At 40.2% G+C, this 18,154-nt stretch overlaps 1 protein-coding gene across 14 annotated transcripts in view; it reads right to left on the reverse strand.

Moving 5' to 3' along the window:
- The window catches only part of LOC132322721 (uncharacterized), a 54,214-nt gene that overhangs the window by 25,497 nt on the left and 10,563 nt on the right, over positions 1-18,154 (reverse strand). For 9 of the 14 annotated variants that reach the window (XM_059837505.1, XM_059837504.1, XM_059837436.1 and 6 more), the window contains 12 exons: positions 17,468-17,526; positions 16,211-16,309; positions 15,385-15,445; positions 13,841-13,902; positions 12,839-12,866; positions 9,048-9,094; positions 8,428-8,467; positions 5,805-5,863; positions 4,548-4,646; positions 3,722-3,782; positions 2,178-2,239; positions 1,176-1,203 (listed from right to left, as the gene is read on the reverse strand). In XM_059837505.1, coding sequence (XP_059693488.1) covers positions 1,176-1,203; positions 2,178-2,239; positions 3,722-3,782; positions 4,548-4,646; positions 5,805-5,863; positions 8,428-8,467; positions 9,048-9,094; positions 12,839-12,866; positions 13,841-13,902; positions 15,385-15,445; positions 16,211-16,309; positions 17,468-17,526 — 705 coding nt within the window. The remainder of the gene's footprint in view (positions 1-1,175; positions 1,204-2,177; positions 2,240-3,721; positions 3,783-4,547; positions 4,647-5,804; positions 5,864-8,427; positions 8,468-9,047; positions 9,095-12,838; positions 12,867-13,840; positions 13,903-15,384; positions 15,446-16,210; positions 16,310-17,467; positions 17,527-18,154) is intronic. The other 5 variants (XM_059837509.1, XM_059837455.1, XM_059837441.1 and 2 more) reach the window with 4 other exon arrangements.

Raw genomic sequence — 18,154 nt, forward strand, 5'->3', positions numbered from 1 at the left:
CTCAGTTTGGGAAGGACCTGGAGACACTGGAGCGCATCCAGAGGAGGCAACGAGGCTGCTGAGGGGCTTGGAACACAAACCCTGTGAGGAGTGACTGAGGGAGCTGGGGGTGTTTAGCCTGGAGAAAAGGAGACTCAGGGGTGACCTTATCACTCTCTACAACTTCCTGAAAGGTGGCTGGAGCCAGGTGGGGGTTGGTCTCTCTCTCCAGGCAGCAAAGGACAGAACCAGAGGACCCGGTCTCAAGCTACATCAAGGGAAATACAGGTGGGATATCAGGAAAGAGATTTTTACGGGAAGAGTGGCAAAGTACTGGAATGGTCTGCTCAGGGAGGTGGTGGAGTCACCATCCCTGGATGTGTTTAAAAAAGACTGGACGTGGCACTCGGTGCCACAACTTAGCTGAGGTGTTGGACCCAATGAGCTTGAAGGTCTCTCCCAGTCTAGCGATTCTGTGTGATCCACTCTACTACACTGGAAAATTTTCTCCCCCATCATTTATCCCACTGGAGAGATATATTTTACTGGAACATATAGCTCCTTTTCAGAAAAATGTCCAGATGTCACACATCCCGTCCAAGTAGTATCATATCTACACTCTGACTTACAGACATGCTTTGATTTCTATTCTGCAAGCGATTCCCAATAAAGTAACTGTATGCTACTTTTTCCTGGAGACATGCTGATTCATTGACTACGCTGAATAATCTGCTAAATTATGGACAGCCCATTATGCAACTTCATGAGATTAATTTAGTACCTATTTTTTAACATGCCCACTTACCTAGTAATTTTCAAAAAGCTAACAACATTCATATTTCACCACTATGTCCACGCAAGTCAGGCTTGGAATCTTTAAGATTCAATGATTACCTGGCAAAACTGACAATGCAACAAAAAACTCTTTGATTAATTGATAAGGGGTGCCTATCAATTGATCAGCTGGTTTTGATAGCAGCATGAAATATAATGTATTTCATCTTGAACACTTTAGATGACATTTCTGAATCCTTATGAACGTAAGTGCTGATGACTTATTAGACGGTTTCTCACACAAAAACCAATGAGTATCCTAAAGGCTTTAGCATGAACCTGAACACCATCCTTAAAGTCAAGACTCTTGGCTTAAGATAATTTGCAATAGATATTTAAAAAAAAAAACAAAAAACCCCTACCTGTGCTCCTTGGCCTTGGACTAATCTGCTGCAATTAAAAAAAAAAAAAAAAAAAAAAAAAAAAAAAAAAAAGTCAGAATGATTAAAAGAACAGCAAAATAATTATAGCCATCGTCTTTAGTTACTTTGGCATAGCCCACATCTACAAGGCCATTCAATTTTCTCAGGTTTCCCCTGGCCTAACCAGAAAAGCCACAAGTACCTAGTAAAACTTACCTGATCATTCACTTTTTCCCTTACTCTTGCTGCTAAAGTCCCTGCAAGAACATACCTGGGCCCACAGAAGAGGCCAAGACAGAGAATTTCCCTCACAGTCTTTTATGGATTAGGCTGGGAAACTTGGGCAGCAGCAGACTGTGCACGAGGCATTACCAGGAGTGGAAAGGGAACCCTAAATACAGCCTCTTTTTGGTCTCCATTAAATCCACTCATGTTGCCTCAGAGTGAATTTCATTCCTCATGCTCCCACTCTGTGGGGTTCAGAACGGCTTCTGTGTTACTGCCAGGGCACGCCATACAGGCCATGGGTTTACCTGACACACTGACTGGTGAGACTGCAAAGATTCTTTAATTAATCTGGCATTATTTCACAGGGAAAGAAAAAGAAACTAAAGATGAAACCAGAAACCTCTGCAGAATCAAAGAGCTGACTGCCTGAACAAAGATAAATTGATTCAATGCATTAACTGCACGGAACACATTCTGACGAGTTCCAAAAATACACATTCCCAACAGACAGCAACTGAAAAAAAAAAAAAAAAAATCTCTCCAGGTTTACAAGTGGTGCTAGCCACTGATAAATGGTCATCTATTTTAGCCTAATGCATCGGAAACATATTAAACTATCCTAAAACTCTATTGTAAAGCAGATGTTGACCTCTTCAATACCTCTGAAAATATTCTGTAGCACGGCAAGATTAGAATATAATCTATCTATCTATACATCCATAAAGAAATATTGCTGCATTTGGCTGCACTATGTAGGACTGCACTATTAAATACCGTCAATTTTCTCCTCCATTTTTTAATGTCTTTCCTCGACATCGTGTCCCATTTTTTAGGTCCTAGAAAAAACCAAAAAGTAATAATATTACCACTTATCATAGTACCATCTATACTGAGTATCGCTCTAACAAACATTTAGGAACAACATATTACAGATTAAGAAAGCATTAGCAAATCTGAACTGTCTACCACCACATCTGCTGAAATAAAAATTTTGAGAAAGACAAACCAGGAGAATATGGCAATTCAAGTCGAGAAGTCAGGCAAGACAAAAAACATAATCACATGCTGAGTCGAACAAGACTGAGCTAAAATCCAAAGAGTAAAATCCAAAGAGCACTACAGCCCCATATTCTACCAAGAGGAGAAAAGAGGCAAAAGATTTTAGGTTCTGGATTTTAGTTGATGAATGCAGACTCCATGGTACCTGAGGTTAGTTAAAGCCACAATTAAGGCTCGTCGGGGCTGAGATCCATATTCCTTCCATAGTGAACACAGATCACTAACCCAAAAGCATCGCCAAACCCTTACAAATGCAAAGCTGTCTATTGCAGTACTCTGTGAATGCTTCCTTCCTCTCCCACTGGATAATGCACATGAAATGTAAGCCTGCCAGTCTGTAAAAATCCTTGGTGCACAGCTGGTACTTCCCCGATCTCTCCAGTAAGTTACAGAAACTGACACGGCAGTTCATGAATGTGGTAGTTTTCATAGGGCTTGATTTTTGGTGAAGAGGGAGAAGGCCAGTCACGGAAGTGATTTTCTGGGAAGAGCTGCTGAAAGCTTCTCCCGTGCCTGGCAAAACTAACCGCTGGCTGGCTCTGAGAAGAGGCATGCTGCTAAGCCAATTAGAGAAGCTGGTAATGCCTCTATGACAATGTATTTAAGGACCAGAAAAACTGCGAGAAGCTCTCTCTCTCTGTGGTCTCCGAGGAGTGGCGCTGCTCCATTTACTGGTGGAGCCTGCAGGGCCATGCTGCGGGCCCGTGCGGCGCGGCAAGGAACCACGGGGCCGAGAAATAACTTTCCTGGCTTTCACTGAGCAGGTCAAGAAAAATGGCGTGCTTTCTAAATTGGCAGAAATTACTTTATCATTCAAATGCTTATTTGAATTTATGCTCTCCAATGACAGTAGGAATCATTTCCCCCTCAACAGGGAAGTAATTGCCAGCCTTAGAGGCAGCTCTGTAGATGAACAAGCTAATTTCATACCAGAATACTTAAACCCCAAGCTAACTATATACATTCCTCCAAATTCTCTTTCAGCCATTAATGCTAGCTACTTCCAAGCCATAGCTGAATCTATGAAAAACACTGGAAGTTTTCATTTGCTCAGGAAGCAAAAATGCTGAATAGTACCAGATCAAAATACTACAAAACACCACTGAAAATCTGTGCCGGCTCATTAAAGCAGTCAAGTAATTATATGGGGATACAAAGCCAAAACCTCCCCAAAAATGAAATATTTTTTCTAAAAAATTTTAATAAATCCACATTTTAAACAAGTACACTTGACCAACAGACAAAAGACTTAATTGTACCAAGCTGTTCTTGCCCTGGCGAAGTTGAATGACGACTTTTTGATGAACGTGGAGTTGTAATCTGAAAAACAAAGAAAGAAAAAAACAATCAAACCACCTGAGTTTTTTGCATGTTAAAAGACATCATCAAAACCTTAGTTGTGACCTCCTTGCCTCTTGCTGTTCGGGGTCATGTACAGTTATGGTCTTTAAGGGCTCAGCCAAGTTCAGACAACGTGGAAAACATCTAGTCTAAGGCTTCAGTACGAAGGTTTAGAAAGTAGGAAGATTTTAGTTTTTATTCTTGGAAAGCTATTCATAATTTTTTCAACTTATACATCGTATGTCATGTATTAATCCCTACTCCAAATATAAGAATTTATCCAGGGATATATATCTACACACACGCACTTCAGTAATCTACACATCTCTGGCAGCTCCAGCAGAAAAGAGAAGCTGTATCCCGACACTTCACCACTGAACTTCCTCGCCCCCGAAATAAAACCAGAGCTAATTCTTTTTCTTTGAGCCTCTACAAAACTCAGATTTAGACTGTTAGGAAAACTGGCAGCTCAAAAGATCAACCGGCACATCAGGGTTCCAAGAACTACATATAAAAGTAAAAGAAAAAAACGAAAAAATGAAATTTAAAAACATTTGCCCCTTTTCTTACATATCATAGCTGTAAAAACGCCAAGATCCTACAATATCTACACAGACATCAAGTAGAAGAACAATGGGAGAACCACAGAGAAGCTGTGTTAGAATTCATTTAACTGCTACCCAGTTAAAGAGCTTTCATTTTATTCTAACTAGCTAATAACTTAGAATAGGAGAAATATCTTACCGTTATCCATTTGGGATAATTTCTCTCATCACCTTGTAATATCACATCCACTGGAACTATTTTTTTCTCTAGGATTTGTCCATCATCTACATTCAGATTCTTAGAGGAAAACAAAATTATTAAAACACTTAGAAATTATTGGCACAGGCAACTCCAAACTGATTATTCTGATTTATAACTGATTTACTGCCAACTAGTGTTCTTCAGATCAGGATCTGCAACCTGCATACACTTATTTTTAATGTATACATTTTAGGCAAAAATCTGCCTCCCCACCTCCCCCGCCCCCATAAATCCCAAGAAGGAACTACATGTGAAGATAAATAATAAGGGATAATAAACAAGACTATTCAGGGAACAGCACACACTGCCTTAAAGATCCTCTGATAGAAACCAACAAACCAACATACACCCACACAAATAAAGAAAAGCGAAAAAATGAAAAATGGTTACAAAGCTCTGATAATTACAGCTGCAAATCTCTACTCGTACTCTTAACATCCCATGAGAAGTCATATACAAATTAAGGCCTACTCTGCAACGACCCTCAATGTCAAACCTAAGAGAGTTTTGTAAGTAAAGGCAATCCATTAGTCAAACTGTCACTTTCTGAAGCAGACTGTGTTAGCTGCTGTCAGAGAGAGGACACCAGCACAGTGCTAGACAAGTAAGGAAAGTAAATCCCATTTTTGGCAATGCTATTGGAGCAAGCAGAACACAGGATTAAAATGGCTGCACACACAAAGTGCGTGTCGTATTTTTCCTCAACCCTGGAAAGAGTCTGGCTAGTCCTGACCATAGTCTAGTCTGGGAAGTAACAGCAGAAGATTCCAGCCTGCTTTTGTGATAGCAGCCATTATTGCACATTTACCATTTGCTTCAAATCATGTTACCTATTTATGCTAGACTCTCAGGTGAATGACCATTCTTTTTTCTAGGTGCTTTCACCTTATGATCCATCTGGTTCCTCTTTTTCCTTACCTATAAAAAAGCCTTTCTCAGGGCTGCCTGTTGATGCAGCACATTGTAAGGCTTCCTCTGGCCCACTGGTATTCTAGCAAGACAATAACATCACTTGTCACTGGTCTCTGGGACGCTTTTTATTGAACCACTCACTTGCCAAAAATGTGCACTAAGAGGCAGACGATAGCAAGTCTTCCGCTGACTGCATCAGCTCATCAGGCATGCGTAAACCATTCAAAGAGTTAATAGTTTCTGTTGAATCGTTACCTTCTATTAGACACCCAAAATTCTTACCTTGAGACAAATTCCTCCAAATTTTCTTCCTACTGAGGCTACGGCACCACTTTCTCCACCTGCAATTTGAAGGCAAATATTAAGTAAAACACAGCTGAACTCAAACCAGAAATGCTTTTAAACACACACTGTGCAAGTTATCAACTACACTGTTTTCATTCTAGAAAAGAGTTTCCTACGCCATGACTTTAACTGTATTACGTTTGCATTTCAATTCCAATTGAAAAGCATGGTTTGTGGCTCCATCGATGACTTCAGTGGAGCAAAGAGGGGTAAAGAAAACCTGTTTGCCATCCGTTCTTCACGATTTATATTCAACATTTCAGAGAGTAAAATATTTTTAAAGCTCTTTCTTTTGTGGCTCTCTAAGATTCATTAATCATTAATGCACAATCCCCGCTATATTCCTAAATATCCCAACAAAGATAGCAAGGACTTTCTCTCATGCTTCCTCCTGGTAGCTTCCTGTTGTCAAGACCGCCTTAGGATTGACAAAGTGAGAAATAAGGCAGACTTGAGAATATGAAACAACAAGACAGAATCTTTTACCTCGGTTTTAGTTATTCTGTGGGTGGTTTTGTGAATGAAATGCAACAAAATATTTTTTCTCTTGATGTAGCCAGACCTTCCAATTCATCTTTAGCTAAAATCAGTCATCCATGAGCATAAAATATATGGTGCATTTTCAGCCCTGATTTCTAAACTTCCCTGCACTCACCAGAGGGGAAGGAAAAAGGAGAGGAGAAATCGCGAGTGAAAAAAAATCTTGGCTATGATGCTACCACATCACTGCCTCGTCATGCTACTCTTAATTTGTTATTACCCTTCCTGCCATACAATCTTCTTCCTCCAGCACAACTGGGCACAAACCGGTCAGACTGCTTCCCAAATGTTCACCAAGATGAACAGACTGGACTGCTACACAAATGGGCAGTTCTTGAGATAAAGGGAACAACTCCTGTGTCATGGAGGCGTTGACTCCATCACACCAACTAATAAATTATTTAAAAACAGCTTGCATCAAAGCATGAGTTGATCTGTACACAAGTGGAAAATTCTTCTAATTGTCAGTCCTCAAAAATCGAATTTCAGTATACCTTCAACGTGTGCTGGCAATCATACTTTCAAATCACTGGAACTTCAGTAATTAGCAGTGGGCACCAGCACAGAAGGGAAAAAGAAAAGTATTTTCTCCAGGGAATCTAAAAGTTTGGTCCTAAAGGCCAAAAGGGAAATTCAGTAACACCTTTGCACCTCAAAGGCAGAACAGAGAGGAAAAAAGAAAACTTCCACCTTTCTCTCTTAAAAATATGACCTTTATTACAGAAAGCCACTTCACAGGAGGTGCATCCAAAACACTATCATTCCCTAAGCTATAACTTATTTATCCCTTTCTCCAAGTTAATTCAGTCTTCTGGGATAGGATCCTGCTAGATACAAGTAACTGTTAGATATACTCTGCCATGCCACTTTCTGAGAAAGCAAGAGGGCAACCCTAGTAACTTTCCCTATTAAGGACAGAATCACACTTGCAGGCCCAGGTGAGAGCCGCTCCACTTGACTTTTACCTGCTGTAGACAAGCTTTGCACACTTTCAACACAAAACCAGTGGCTAACACCAGGAAGAAACTCTGCCTTCCCTGAAAAGTGTGACGTATTCTGTATGGATACTAAAAATGGAAAACGCCTGCCAAAACTAAAGATGTAGCTAAAACAGCTAAAGACAGATTGCTTTCCTTAAGTTAGCGCGCCCTATCGGCAAGCTTTTATACCTCAAAAAAACCACCAAATGCCAACCAAGAAAAAAAGCCCTGGAAACACCCACCCAAATTACCACAAGCCAAAACACCCCACATCCCAAGCACCACAGTGCACTCAATTTTTATGTGAGGAATCCAATCCCATATCCCTAAGAATCTAATTTCTACATCTTACAGGATTTGGAGATAGCTGGAACTCACAGAGGTTTCTACAAATCCTCACCAGCCTCTTCGCAGACCATTCGTAAGAGGAGGCAGAGAAGCGCATGATCATTTTACTGCATGCTGCTATGAAAATACCAGAGTCTGAAGCACTTCACTCATTTATCCCACAAGTGCAAAAGGCAAAGGAACTTACAGAAGCCGAGCTACAGGTGCCTCTGAAATAGTGATCCTAGCTTTCATCGAGCAGTTTGAGAAAAATGGCGTGCTTTCTAAATTGGCAGAAATTACTTTATCATTCAAATGCTTATTTGAAGCTATCCTCTCCAATGACAGTAGGAAACATTCCCCTCAACAGGGAAGTAATTGCCAGCCTTAGAGGCAGCTATGTAGATGAACAAGCTAATTTCATACCAGAATGAAATACCTATATACTTTACTGCAACTGCTCTTTCAGCCATTACTGCTGGCTACTTCCAAGCCATAGCTGAATCTCTGAAAAACACTGGAAGTTTGCATTTGCTCAGGATCAAAAATGCTGAACAGTACTAGTTATAAATATGAAAAAAAGTCAAAGGCAGCTCCCACTAATTAAGACAATCAAATAATTACTCGGGAATACAAGGTCAAAACCTCGCTATCTTCCCTTTTCTCAACCAAGTTAAATAAAGGTTAGATAAGTAGGAAATAAAAAAACCCACCTGTATCAGATGTATCTGCCCCAGAGTTCTCAGAAGACTCCTTAAAAGCACATGAAAAGAATTTTAAAGCCTGGTAGCTTAAGCTATATTAATTAGCCCATAGAATTTTTTGCTTTCACTACTTGCTCAGTTCTTTGCAGAGTGGTGGGAGTGAAACAAACGCAGTTGTATTCCACAAATTCTGACCAAATCACACCATTTTTATTAACAAGTCTAGTCACAAACTTACTTTGAGTCAAAAGAAGCTGTTCTAGACTACACAGATTTTACAAACAGTAATTTAAAAAGTTAGGCCCACATATATGCCTAACTAGAAAGGCACTTGCCGGTGAAAGAGCCTATATCCAACTGCTCTCTCCCCCCCTTCAAAAAAACCCTAATAATACAGCCGCAATCCAGTACAGATATCGTGGTACAGCACCACCTGCTCATAAACGATTTCTTAGCTTTTGACTACATAAATACATTTCCCCAAAGAGGCCGAGGTAGGATGGTTGGGGTCGGAAGGGACCTCAAAAACCATCTAGTACCAACCCCTCTGTGATGGCCACGTTGCTCAAAGCCTCACCCAGCCTGGCCTGGAACCCTCCATGAAAACAGATGCAAGGTGGCACCCATACCTGGTGTGCTGCTGAGTGCTTATCTTCAAAATCACGGCTCTGCTTCTCTGATATTTCGTAGCATGATGGGAGGGGAAAAAAAGTTCTATTACTTTCATAATATTTAGCCTCTCTTGCTATTTTTGTTTTCAATTTCTTTTCTTTTCCCCCTCTATTTACATCCTATCACCAGTGGCTCTAGTAATTGGGTTTTTTTTCTGACTCACTCTGGCCAATCACACCATAATGAAACACAAACCGAAGTACTCCAGCACACTTTTTATCACTGTTGAACAGCGCAGAAAACCTGTTTTGTGTGCTTCACGTTCAAGGCACTTGTGCATACCTTCACGCATTGTGTGTGCTGTTTTTACAGCGGGGTGTGATACCCTTGGTTGGCTCAAGCAGCTTTCAAAAATTATCTCTTCAGCATTTGAGTATTCCAAAATAAGTCTATTACTTTCAACTTCTTGGCATGAAATTGAAGAAATTTTACTTTAACTTTTAGCCCAAATTTGTCAGACACCTTTCTCAGTGGCCAACCCTACCTGCTGTCATCTGAGTGTTAACAAAGGGTATTCCCTCTTCTGTTATTTACTTAAATCAAGTATATAACCATAAAAGTGCACAGGACAAGTCCTGTAAAAAACCTGCCATGATCCCCCCAAGTTTGGACACAGAGCACTGATAATTAGTTAAAGCACAATTTTCCAACCGGTGGCTATAGAACCATTCTCTCATAAAATTCAACAAGCATATAACTAGAAGGCTCTGGATTAAGGCTGTAACCGTCTCTGGAAATTAATCCTCATTATTTTGCAAAACACTACTGTAATGCTTCCTTAACAACAAATTCTTTTAGAAGCCGAAGAGTGCCTCTTCCAAACCTATCTGGATTGGGAACAGAGGGCCTTAGAAGAACAAAGTAGCGTCCAGTTGAAATCCCTTACTGAGCAAGGCCTATGAAACACCACACAAAGCACATTTTGTTCCCAAAAGACTCTCAAGGAAAAAAAAAGCCAATTTAAGCAGTCAATATATGACAAAAATTTCACTTCTGTGGGAGGCTGAAATTTAACATACCTGGTCCTCCCTCACTGAGACCTGCCATATATGGGAAAAAAAACCAACAAAAACAAAAACCAAAAACAAAAACCAAAAAAAAAAAAAAAAAAAAAGCCCAGCACTCAAAGGACTGTCACTTGAATCAGCAAAACTTGATGAGGGTGCTGGACATGCCACCCAAATAGGAAAACTCAAATCTAGCAAAATGCAGAATTGCGAGTTGGAATAAACAACACTAGTTATATTCTAAGGGGAGGGGTCCATTGATAGGTGTTTGTTTAATGTTTAATGTCTAGACTTAATAGCACAAACCTTTATGTATCCTAATTTAAAACACTTCAGCCTACTTAAGAGTGAGTGAGTAAGTAAAATCCGTCCACAAGCTTTAATAATCCACAGACAGATGGATCTTTTTTGGGTTGAGGGTTTAAGGTGTATGGCTTTTTTTAAGGCTAACAATAACCACAACCAGACAGTTCAAATGGCTTCGTGGGTCCTTGTGTTTCAATTGAACAAAGCCAGAGCAAAGCATGGTTTTCTTAAGCTGGAAAAAATCTGTGAGATTCTGTGAGATTTATATGTAAATATACATATAAAAACACAAATCTATGGAAGGCTTACGTTTTTTTCTAAGAAAGCTGTTCACCCAACTTTAATACTTAGTTAGAAATTTCTTCCCTAGGATGACTTGAAATAAAGTAATACTTTTTTTTTCTCAGGTAACATTAGAAGCTGCAAAAACACATATTATCCATTGTTCTGCCTTCCATGGTCATCTGAAATGGAGCACACTAAACTTAAAATTGATAAGATCAAGACTTTCTAGCATTTAAGACAACAACGTAAACTCTACTTCTTAAGAGCTTCTAGGATATTCAGACCATGAAGTAGATTTGCAAAGATTAGCAAAATATTTATTCTAAATAATTTTAAATACTGTTTCCTTGAAAGAAACCTTAACCTTCTTTCCCTGTTTTATCAGAGACTAATAGCCACAGCTTTGTACTACTTTGCCCCATTAGCCAAATGGAACAAGAGGTAAAGGTCAGGACCATCTGAAACCTTTTGTACCAGACCCTTATTTTCCAGCTCTACATTTAGATTTCTTAGGGTGATTCAAAGCCTGTATCTGACCACCGTAAAGCTTTTGGCAGTGCTGTGGAGGAAGACCGGTGCGAGGCAGTGCTTTGTCCTCTGGTGCTCCAAAAAAAAGTTTCTCAGACGAATGTCACTTGTAACACCAAAAAAACCCAACTACACAACGTTGAGAGAACAGAGCCCAACATACCTTCGTTTTGTGAAGGTGGCACGGTGGCATTTTGGCCACAATAACCCCCTGCAACGCTACAGGCTGGGGACAGAGTGGCTGGACAGTGCCCAGGCAGAAAGGCACCTGGGGGTACTGGAGAACATGAACACGAGCCAGCAGTGCGCCCTGGAGACCAAGAAGGCCAAAAGCATCCTGGCCTGTGTCAGAAACAGTGTGGCCAGCAGGAGCAGGGAGGTCATTCTTCCCCTGTACTTGGCACTGGTTGAGGCCACACCTCGAGTGCTGTGTCCAGTTCTGGGCCCCTCAGTTTGGGAAGGACCTGGAGACACTGGAGCGCATCCAGAGGAGGCAACGAGGCTGCTGAGGGGCTTGGAACACAAACCCTGTGAGGAGTGACTGAGGGAGCTGGGGGTGTTTAGCCTGGAGAAAAGGAGACTCAGGGGTGACCTTATCACTCTCTACAACTTCCTGAAAGGTGGCTGGAGCCAGGTGGGGGTTGGTCTCTCTCTCCAGGCAGCAAAGGACAGAACCAGAGGACCCGGTCTCAAGCTACATCAAGGGAAATACAGGTGGGATATCAGGAAAGAGATTTTTACGGGAAGAGTGGCAAAGTACTGGAATGGTCTGCTCAGGGAGGTGGTGGAGTCACCATCCCTGGATGTGTTTAAAAAAGACTGGACGTGGCACTCGGTGCCACAACTTAGCTGAGGTGTTGGACCCAATGAGCTTGAAGGTCTCTCCCAGTCTAGCGATTCTGTGTGATCCACTCTACTACACTGGAAAATTTTCTCCCCCATCATTTATCCCACTGGAGAGATATATTTTACTGGAACATATAGCTCCTTTTCAGAAAAATGTCCAGATGTCACACATCCCGTCCAAGTAGTATCATATCTACACTCTGACTTACAGACATGCTTTGATTTCTATTCTGCAAGCGATTCCCAATAAAGTAACTGTATGCTACTTTTTCCTGGAGACATGCTGATTCATTGACTACGCTGAATAATCTGCTAAATTATGGACAGCCCATTATGCAACTTCATGAGATTAATTTAGTACCTATTTTTTAACATGCCCACTTACCTAGTAATTTTCAAAAAGCTAACAACATTCATATTTCACCACTATGTCCACGCAAGTCAGGCTTGGAATCTTTAAGATTCAATGATTACCTGGCAAAACTGACAATGCAACAAAAAACTCTTTGATTAATTGATAAGGGGTGCCTATCAATTGATCAGCTGGTTTTGATAGCAGCATGAAATATAATGTATTTCATCTTGAACACTTTAGATGACATTTCTGAATCCTTATGAACGTAAGTGCTGATGACTTATTAGACGGTTTCTCACACAAAAACCAATGAGTATCCTAAAGGCTTTAGCATGAACCTGAACACCATCCTTAAAGTCAAGACTCTTGGCTTAAGATAATTTGCAATAGATATTTAAAAAAAAAAACAAAAAACCCCTACCTGTGCTCCTTGGCCTTGGACTAATCTGCTGCAATTAAAAAAAAAAAAAAAAAAAAAAAAAAAAAAAAAAAAGTCAGAATGATTAAAAGAACAGCAAAATAATTATAGCCATCGTCTTTAGTTACTTTGGCATAGCCCACATCTACAAGGCCATTCAATTTTCTCAGGTTTCCCCTGGCCTAACCAGAAAAGCCACAAGTACCTAGTAAAACTTACCTGATCATTCACTTTTTCCCTTACTCTTGCTGCTAAAGTCCCTGCAAGAACATACCTGGGCCCACAGAAGAGGCCAAGACAGAGAATTTCCCTCACAGTCTTTTATGGATTAGGCTGGGAAACTTGGGCAGCAGCAGACTGTGCACGAGGCATTACCAGGAGTGGAAAGGGAACCCTAAATACAGCCTCTTTTTGGTCTCCATTAAATCCACTCATGTTGCCTCAGAGTGAATTTCATTCCTCATGCTCCCACTCTGTGGGGTTCAGAACGGCTTCTGTGTTACTGCCAGGGCACGCCATACAGGCCATGGGTTTACCTGACACACTGACTGGTGAGACTGCAAAGATTCTTTAATTAATCTGGCATTATTTCACAGGGAAAGAAAAAGAAACTAAAGATGAAACCAGAAACCTCTGCAGAATCAAAGAGCTGACTGCCTGAACAAAGATAAATTGATTCAATGCATTAACTGCACGGAACACATTCTGACGAGTTCCAAAAATACACATTCCCAACAGACAGCAACTGAAAAAAAAAAAAAAAAAATCTCTCCAGGTTTACAAGTGGTGCTAGCCACTGATAAATGGTCATCTATTTTAGCCTAATGCATCGGAAACATATTAAACTATCCTAAAACTCTATTGTAAAGCAGATGTTGACCTCTTCAATACCTCTGAAAATATTCTGTAGCACGGCAAGATTAGAATATAATCTATCTATCTATACATCCATAAAGAAATATTGCTGCATTTGGCTGCACTATGTAGGACTGCACTATTAAATACCGTCAATTTTCTCCTCCATTTTTTAATGTCTTTCCTCGACATCGTGTCCCATTTTTTAGGTCCTAGAAAAAACCAAAAAGTAATAATATTACCACTTATCATAGTACCATCTATACTGAGTATCGCTCTAACAAACATTTAGGAACAACATATTACAGATTAAGAAAGCATTAGCAAATCTGAACTGTCTACCACCACATCTGCTGAAATAAAAATTTTGAGAAAGACAAACCAGGAGAATATGGCAATTCAAGTCGAGAAGTCAGGCAAGACAAAAAACATAATCACATGCTGAGTCGAACAAGACTGAGCTAAAATCCAAAGAGTAAAATCCAAAGAGCACTACAGCCCCATATTCTACCAAGAGGAGAAAAGAGGCAAAAGATTTTAGGTTCTGGATTTTAGTTGATGAATGCAGACTCCATGGTACCTGAGGTTAGTTAAAGCCACAATTAAGGCTCGTCGGGGCTGAGATCCATATTCCTTCCATAGTGAACACAGATCACTAACCCAAAAGCATCGCCAAACCCTTACAAATGCAAAGCTGTCTATTGCAGTACTCTGTGAATGCTTCCTTCCTCTCCCACTGGATAATGCACATGAAATGTAAGCCTGCCAGTCTGTAAAAATCCTTGGTGCACAGCTGGTACTTCCCCGATCTCTCCAGTAAGTTACAGAAACTGACACGGCAGTTCATGAATGTGGTAGTTTTCATAGGGCTTGATTTTTGGTGAAGAGGGAGAAGGCCAGTCACGGAAGTGATTTTCTGGGAAGAGCTGCTGAAAGCTTCTCCCGTGCCTGGCAAAACTAACCGCTGGCTGGCTCTGAGAAGAGGCATGCTGCTAAGCCAATTAGAGAAGCTGGTAATGCCTCTATGACAATGTATTTAAGGACCAGAAAAACTGCGAGAAGCTCTCTCTCTCTGTGGTCTCCGAGGAGTGGCGCTGCTCCATTTACTGGTGGAGCCTGCAGGGCCATGCTGCGGGCCCGTGCGGCGCGGCAAGGAACCACGGGGCCGAGAAATAACTTTCCTGGCTTTCACTGAGCAGGTCAAGAAAAATGGCGTGCTTTCTAAATTGGCAGAAATTACTTTATCATTCAAATGCTTATTTGAATTTATGCTCTCCAATGACAGTAGGAATCATTTCCCCCTCAACAGGGAAGTAATTGCCAGCCTTAGAGGCAGCTCTGTAGATGAACAAGCTAATTTCATACCAGAATACTTAAACCCCAAGCTAACTATATACATTCCTCCAAATTCTCTTTCAGCCATTAATGCTAGCTACTTCCAAGCCATAGCTGAATCTATGAAAAACACTGGAAGTTTTCATTTGCTCAGGAAGCAAAAATGCTGAATAGTACCAGATCAAAATACTACAAAACACCACTGAAAATCTGTGCCGGCTCATTAAAGCAGTCAAGTAATTATATGGGGATACAAAGCCAAAACCTCCCCAAAAATGAAATATTTTTTCTAAAAAATTTTAATAAATCCACATTTTAAACAAGTACACTTGACCAACAGACAAAAGACTTAATTGTACCAAGCTGTTCTTGCCCTGGCGAAGTTGAATGACGACTTTTTGATGAACGTGGAGTTGTAATCTGAAAAACAAAGAAAGAAAAAAACAATCAAACCACCTGAGTTTTTTGCATGTTAAAAGACATCATCAAAACCTTAGTTGTGACCTCCTTGCCTCTTGCTGTTCGGGGTCATGTACAGTTATGGTCTTTAAGGGCTCAGCCAAGTTCAGACAACGTGGAAAACATCTAGTCTAAGGCTTCAGTACGAAGGTTTAGAAAGTAGGAAGATTTTAGTTTTTATTCTTGGAAAGCTATTCATAATTTTTTCAACTTATACATCGTATGTCATGTATTAATCCCTACTCCAAATATAAGAATTTATCCAGGGATATATATCTACACACACGCACTTCAGTAATCTACACATCTCTGGCAGCTCCAGCAGAAAAGAGAAGCTGTATCCCGACACTTCACCACTGAACTTCCTCGCCCCCGAAATAAAACCAGAGCTAATTCTTTTTCTTTGAGCCTCTACAAAACTCAGATTTAGACTGTTAGGAAAACTGGCAGCTCAAAAGATCAACCGGCACATCAGGGTTCCAAGAACTACATATAAAAGTAAAAGAAAAAAACGAAAAAATGAAATTTAAAAACATTTGCCCCTTTTCTTACATATCATAGCTGTAAAAACGCCAAGATCCTACAATATCTACACAGACATCAAGTAGAAGAACAATGGGAGAACCACAGAGAAGCTGTGTTAGAATTCATTTAACTGCTACCCAGTTAAAGAGCTTTCATTTTATTCTAACTAGCTAATAACTTAGAATAGGAGAAATATCTTACCGTTATCCATTTGGGATAATTTCTCTCATCACCTTGTAATATCACATCCACTGGAACTATTTTTTTCTCTAGGATTTGTCCATCATCTACATTCAGATTCTTAGAGGAAAACAAAATTATTAAAACACTTAGAAATTATTGGCACAGGCAACTCCAAACTGATTATTCTGATTTATAACTGATTTACTGCCAACTAGTGTTCTTCAGATCAGGATCTGCAACCTGCATACACTTATTTTTAATGTATACATTTTAGGCAAAAATCTGCCTCCCCACCTCCCCCGCCCCCATAAATCCCAAGAAGGAACTACATGTGAAGATAAATAATAAGGGATAATAAACAAGACTATTCAGGGAACAGCACACACTGCCTTAAAGATCCTCTGATAGAAACCAACAAACCAACATACACCCACACAAATAAAGAAAAGCGAAAAAATGAAAAATGGTTACAAAGCTCTGATAATTACAGCTGCAAATCTCTACTCGTACTCTTAACATCCCATGAGAAGTCATATACAAATTAAGGCCTACTCTGCAACGACCCTCAATGTCAAACCTAAGAGAGTTTTGTAAGTAAAGGCAATCCATTAGTCAAACTGTCACTTTCTGAAGCAGACTGTGTTAGCTGCTGTCAGAGAGAGGACACCAGCACAGTGCTAGACAAGTAAGGAAAGTAAATCCCATTTTTGGCAATGCTATTGGAGCAAGCAGAACACAGGATTAAAATGGCTGCACACACAAAGTGCGTGTCGTATTTTTCCTCAACCCTGGAAAGAGTCTGGCTAGTCCTGACCATAGTCTAGTCTGGGAAGTAACAGCAGAAGATTCCAGCCTGCTTTTGTGATAGCAGCCATTATTGCACATTTACCATTTGCTTCAAATCATGTTACCTATTTATGCTAGACTCTCAGGTGAATGACCATTCTTTTTTCTAGGTGCTTTCACCTTATGATCCATCTGGTTCCTCTTTTTCCTTACCTATAAAAAAGCCTTTCTCAGGGCTGCCTGTTGATGCAGCACATTGTAAGGCTTCCTCTGGCCCACTGGTATTCTAGCAAGACAATAACATCACTTGTCACTGGTCTCTGGGACGCTTTTTATTGAACCACTCACTTGCCAAAAATGTGCACTAAGAGGCAGACGATAGCAAGTCTTCCGCTGACTGCATCAGCTCATCAGGCATGCGTAAACCATTCAAAGAGTTAATAGTTTCTGTTGAATCGTTACCTTCTATTAGACACCCAAAATTCTTACCTTGAGACAAATTCCTCCAAATTTTCTTCCTACTGAGGCTACGGCACCACTTTCTCCACCTGCAATTTGAAGGCAAATATTAAGTAAAACACAGCTGAACTCAAACCAGAAATGCTTTTAAACACACACTGTGCAAGTTATCAACTACACTGTTTTCATTCTAGAAAAGAGTTTCCTACGCCATGACTTTAACTGTATTACGTTTGCATTTCAATTCCAATTGAAAAGCATGGTTTGTGGCTCCATCGATGACTTCAGTGGAGCAAAGAGGGGTAAAGAAAACCTGTTTGCCATCCGTTCTTCACGATTTATATTCAACATTTCAGAGAGTAAAATATTTTTAAAGCTCTTTCTTTTGTGGCTCTCTAAGATTCATTAATCATTAATGCACAATCCCCGCTATATTCCTAAATATCCCAACAAAGATAGCAAGGACTTTCTCTCATGCTTCCTCCTGGTAGCTTCCTGTTGTCAAGACCGCCTTAGGATTGACAAAGTGAGAAATAAGGCAGACTTGAGAATATGAAACAACAAGACAGAATCTTTTACCTCGGTTTTAGTTATTCTGTGGGTGGTTTTGTGAATGAAATGCAACAAAATATTTTTTCTCTTGATGTAGCCAGACCTTCCAATTCATCTTTAGCTAAAATCAGTCATCCATGAGCATAAAATATATGGTGCATTTTC

This window comes from Haemorhous mexicanus, chromosome 2, assembly GCF_027477595.1.
Source record: "Haemorhous mexicanus isolate bHaeMex1 chromosome 2, bHaeMex1.pri, whole genome shotgun sequence".
In the NCBI taxonomy this organism is placed as follows: domain Eukaryota; kingdom Metazoa; phylum Chordata; class Aves; order Passeriformes; family Fringillidae; genus Haemorhous; species Haemorhous mexicanus.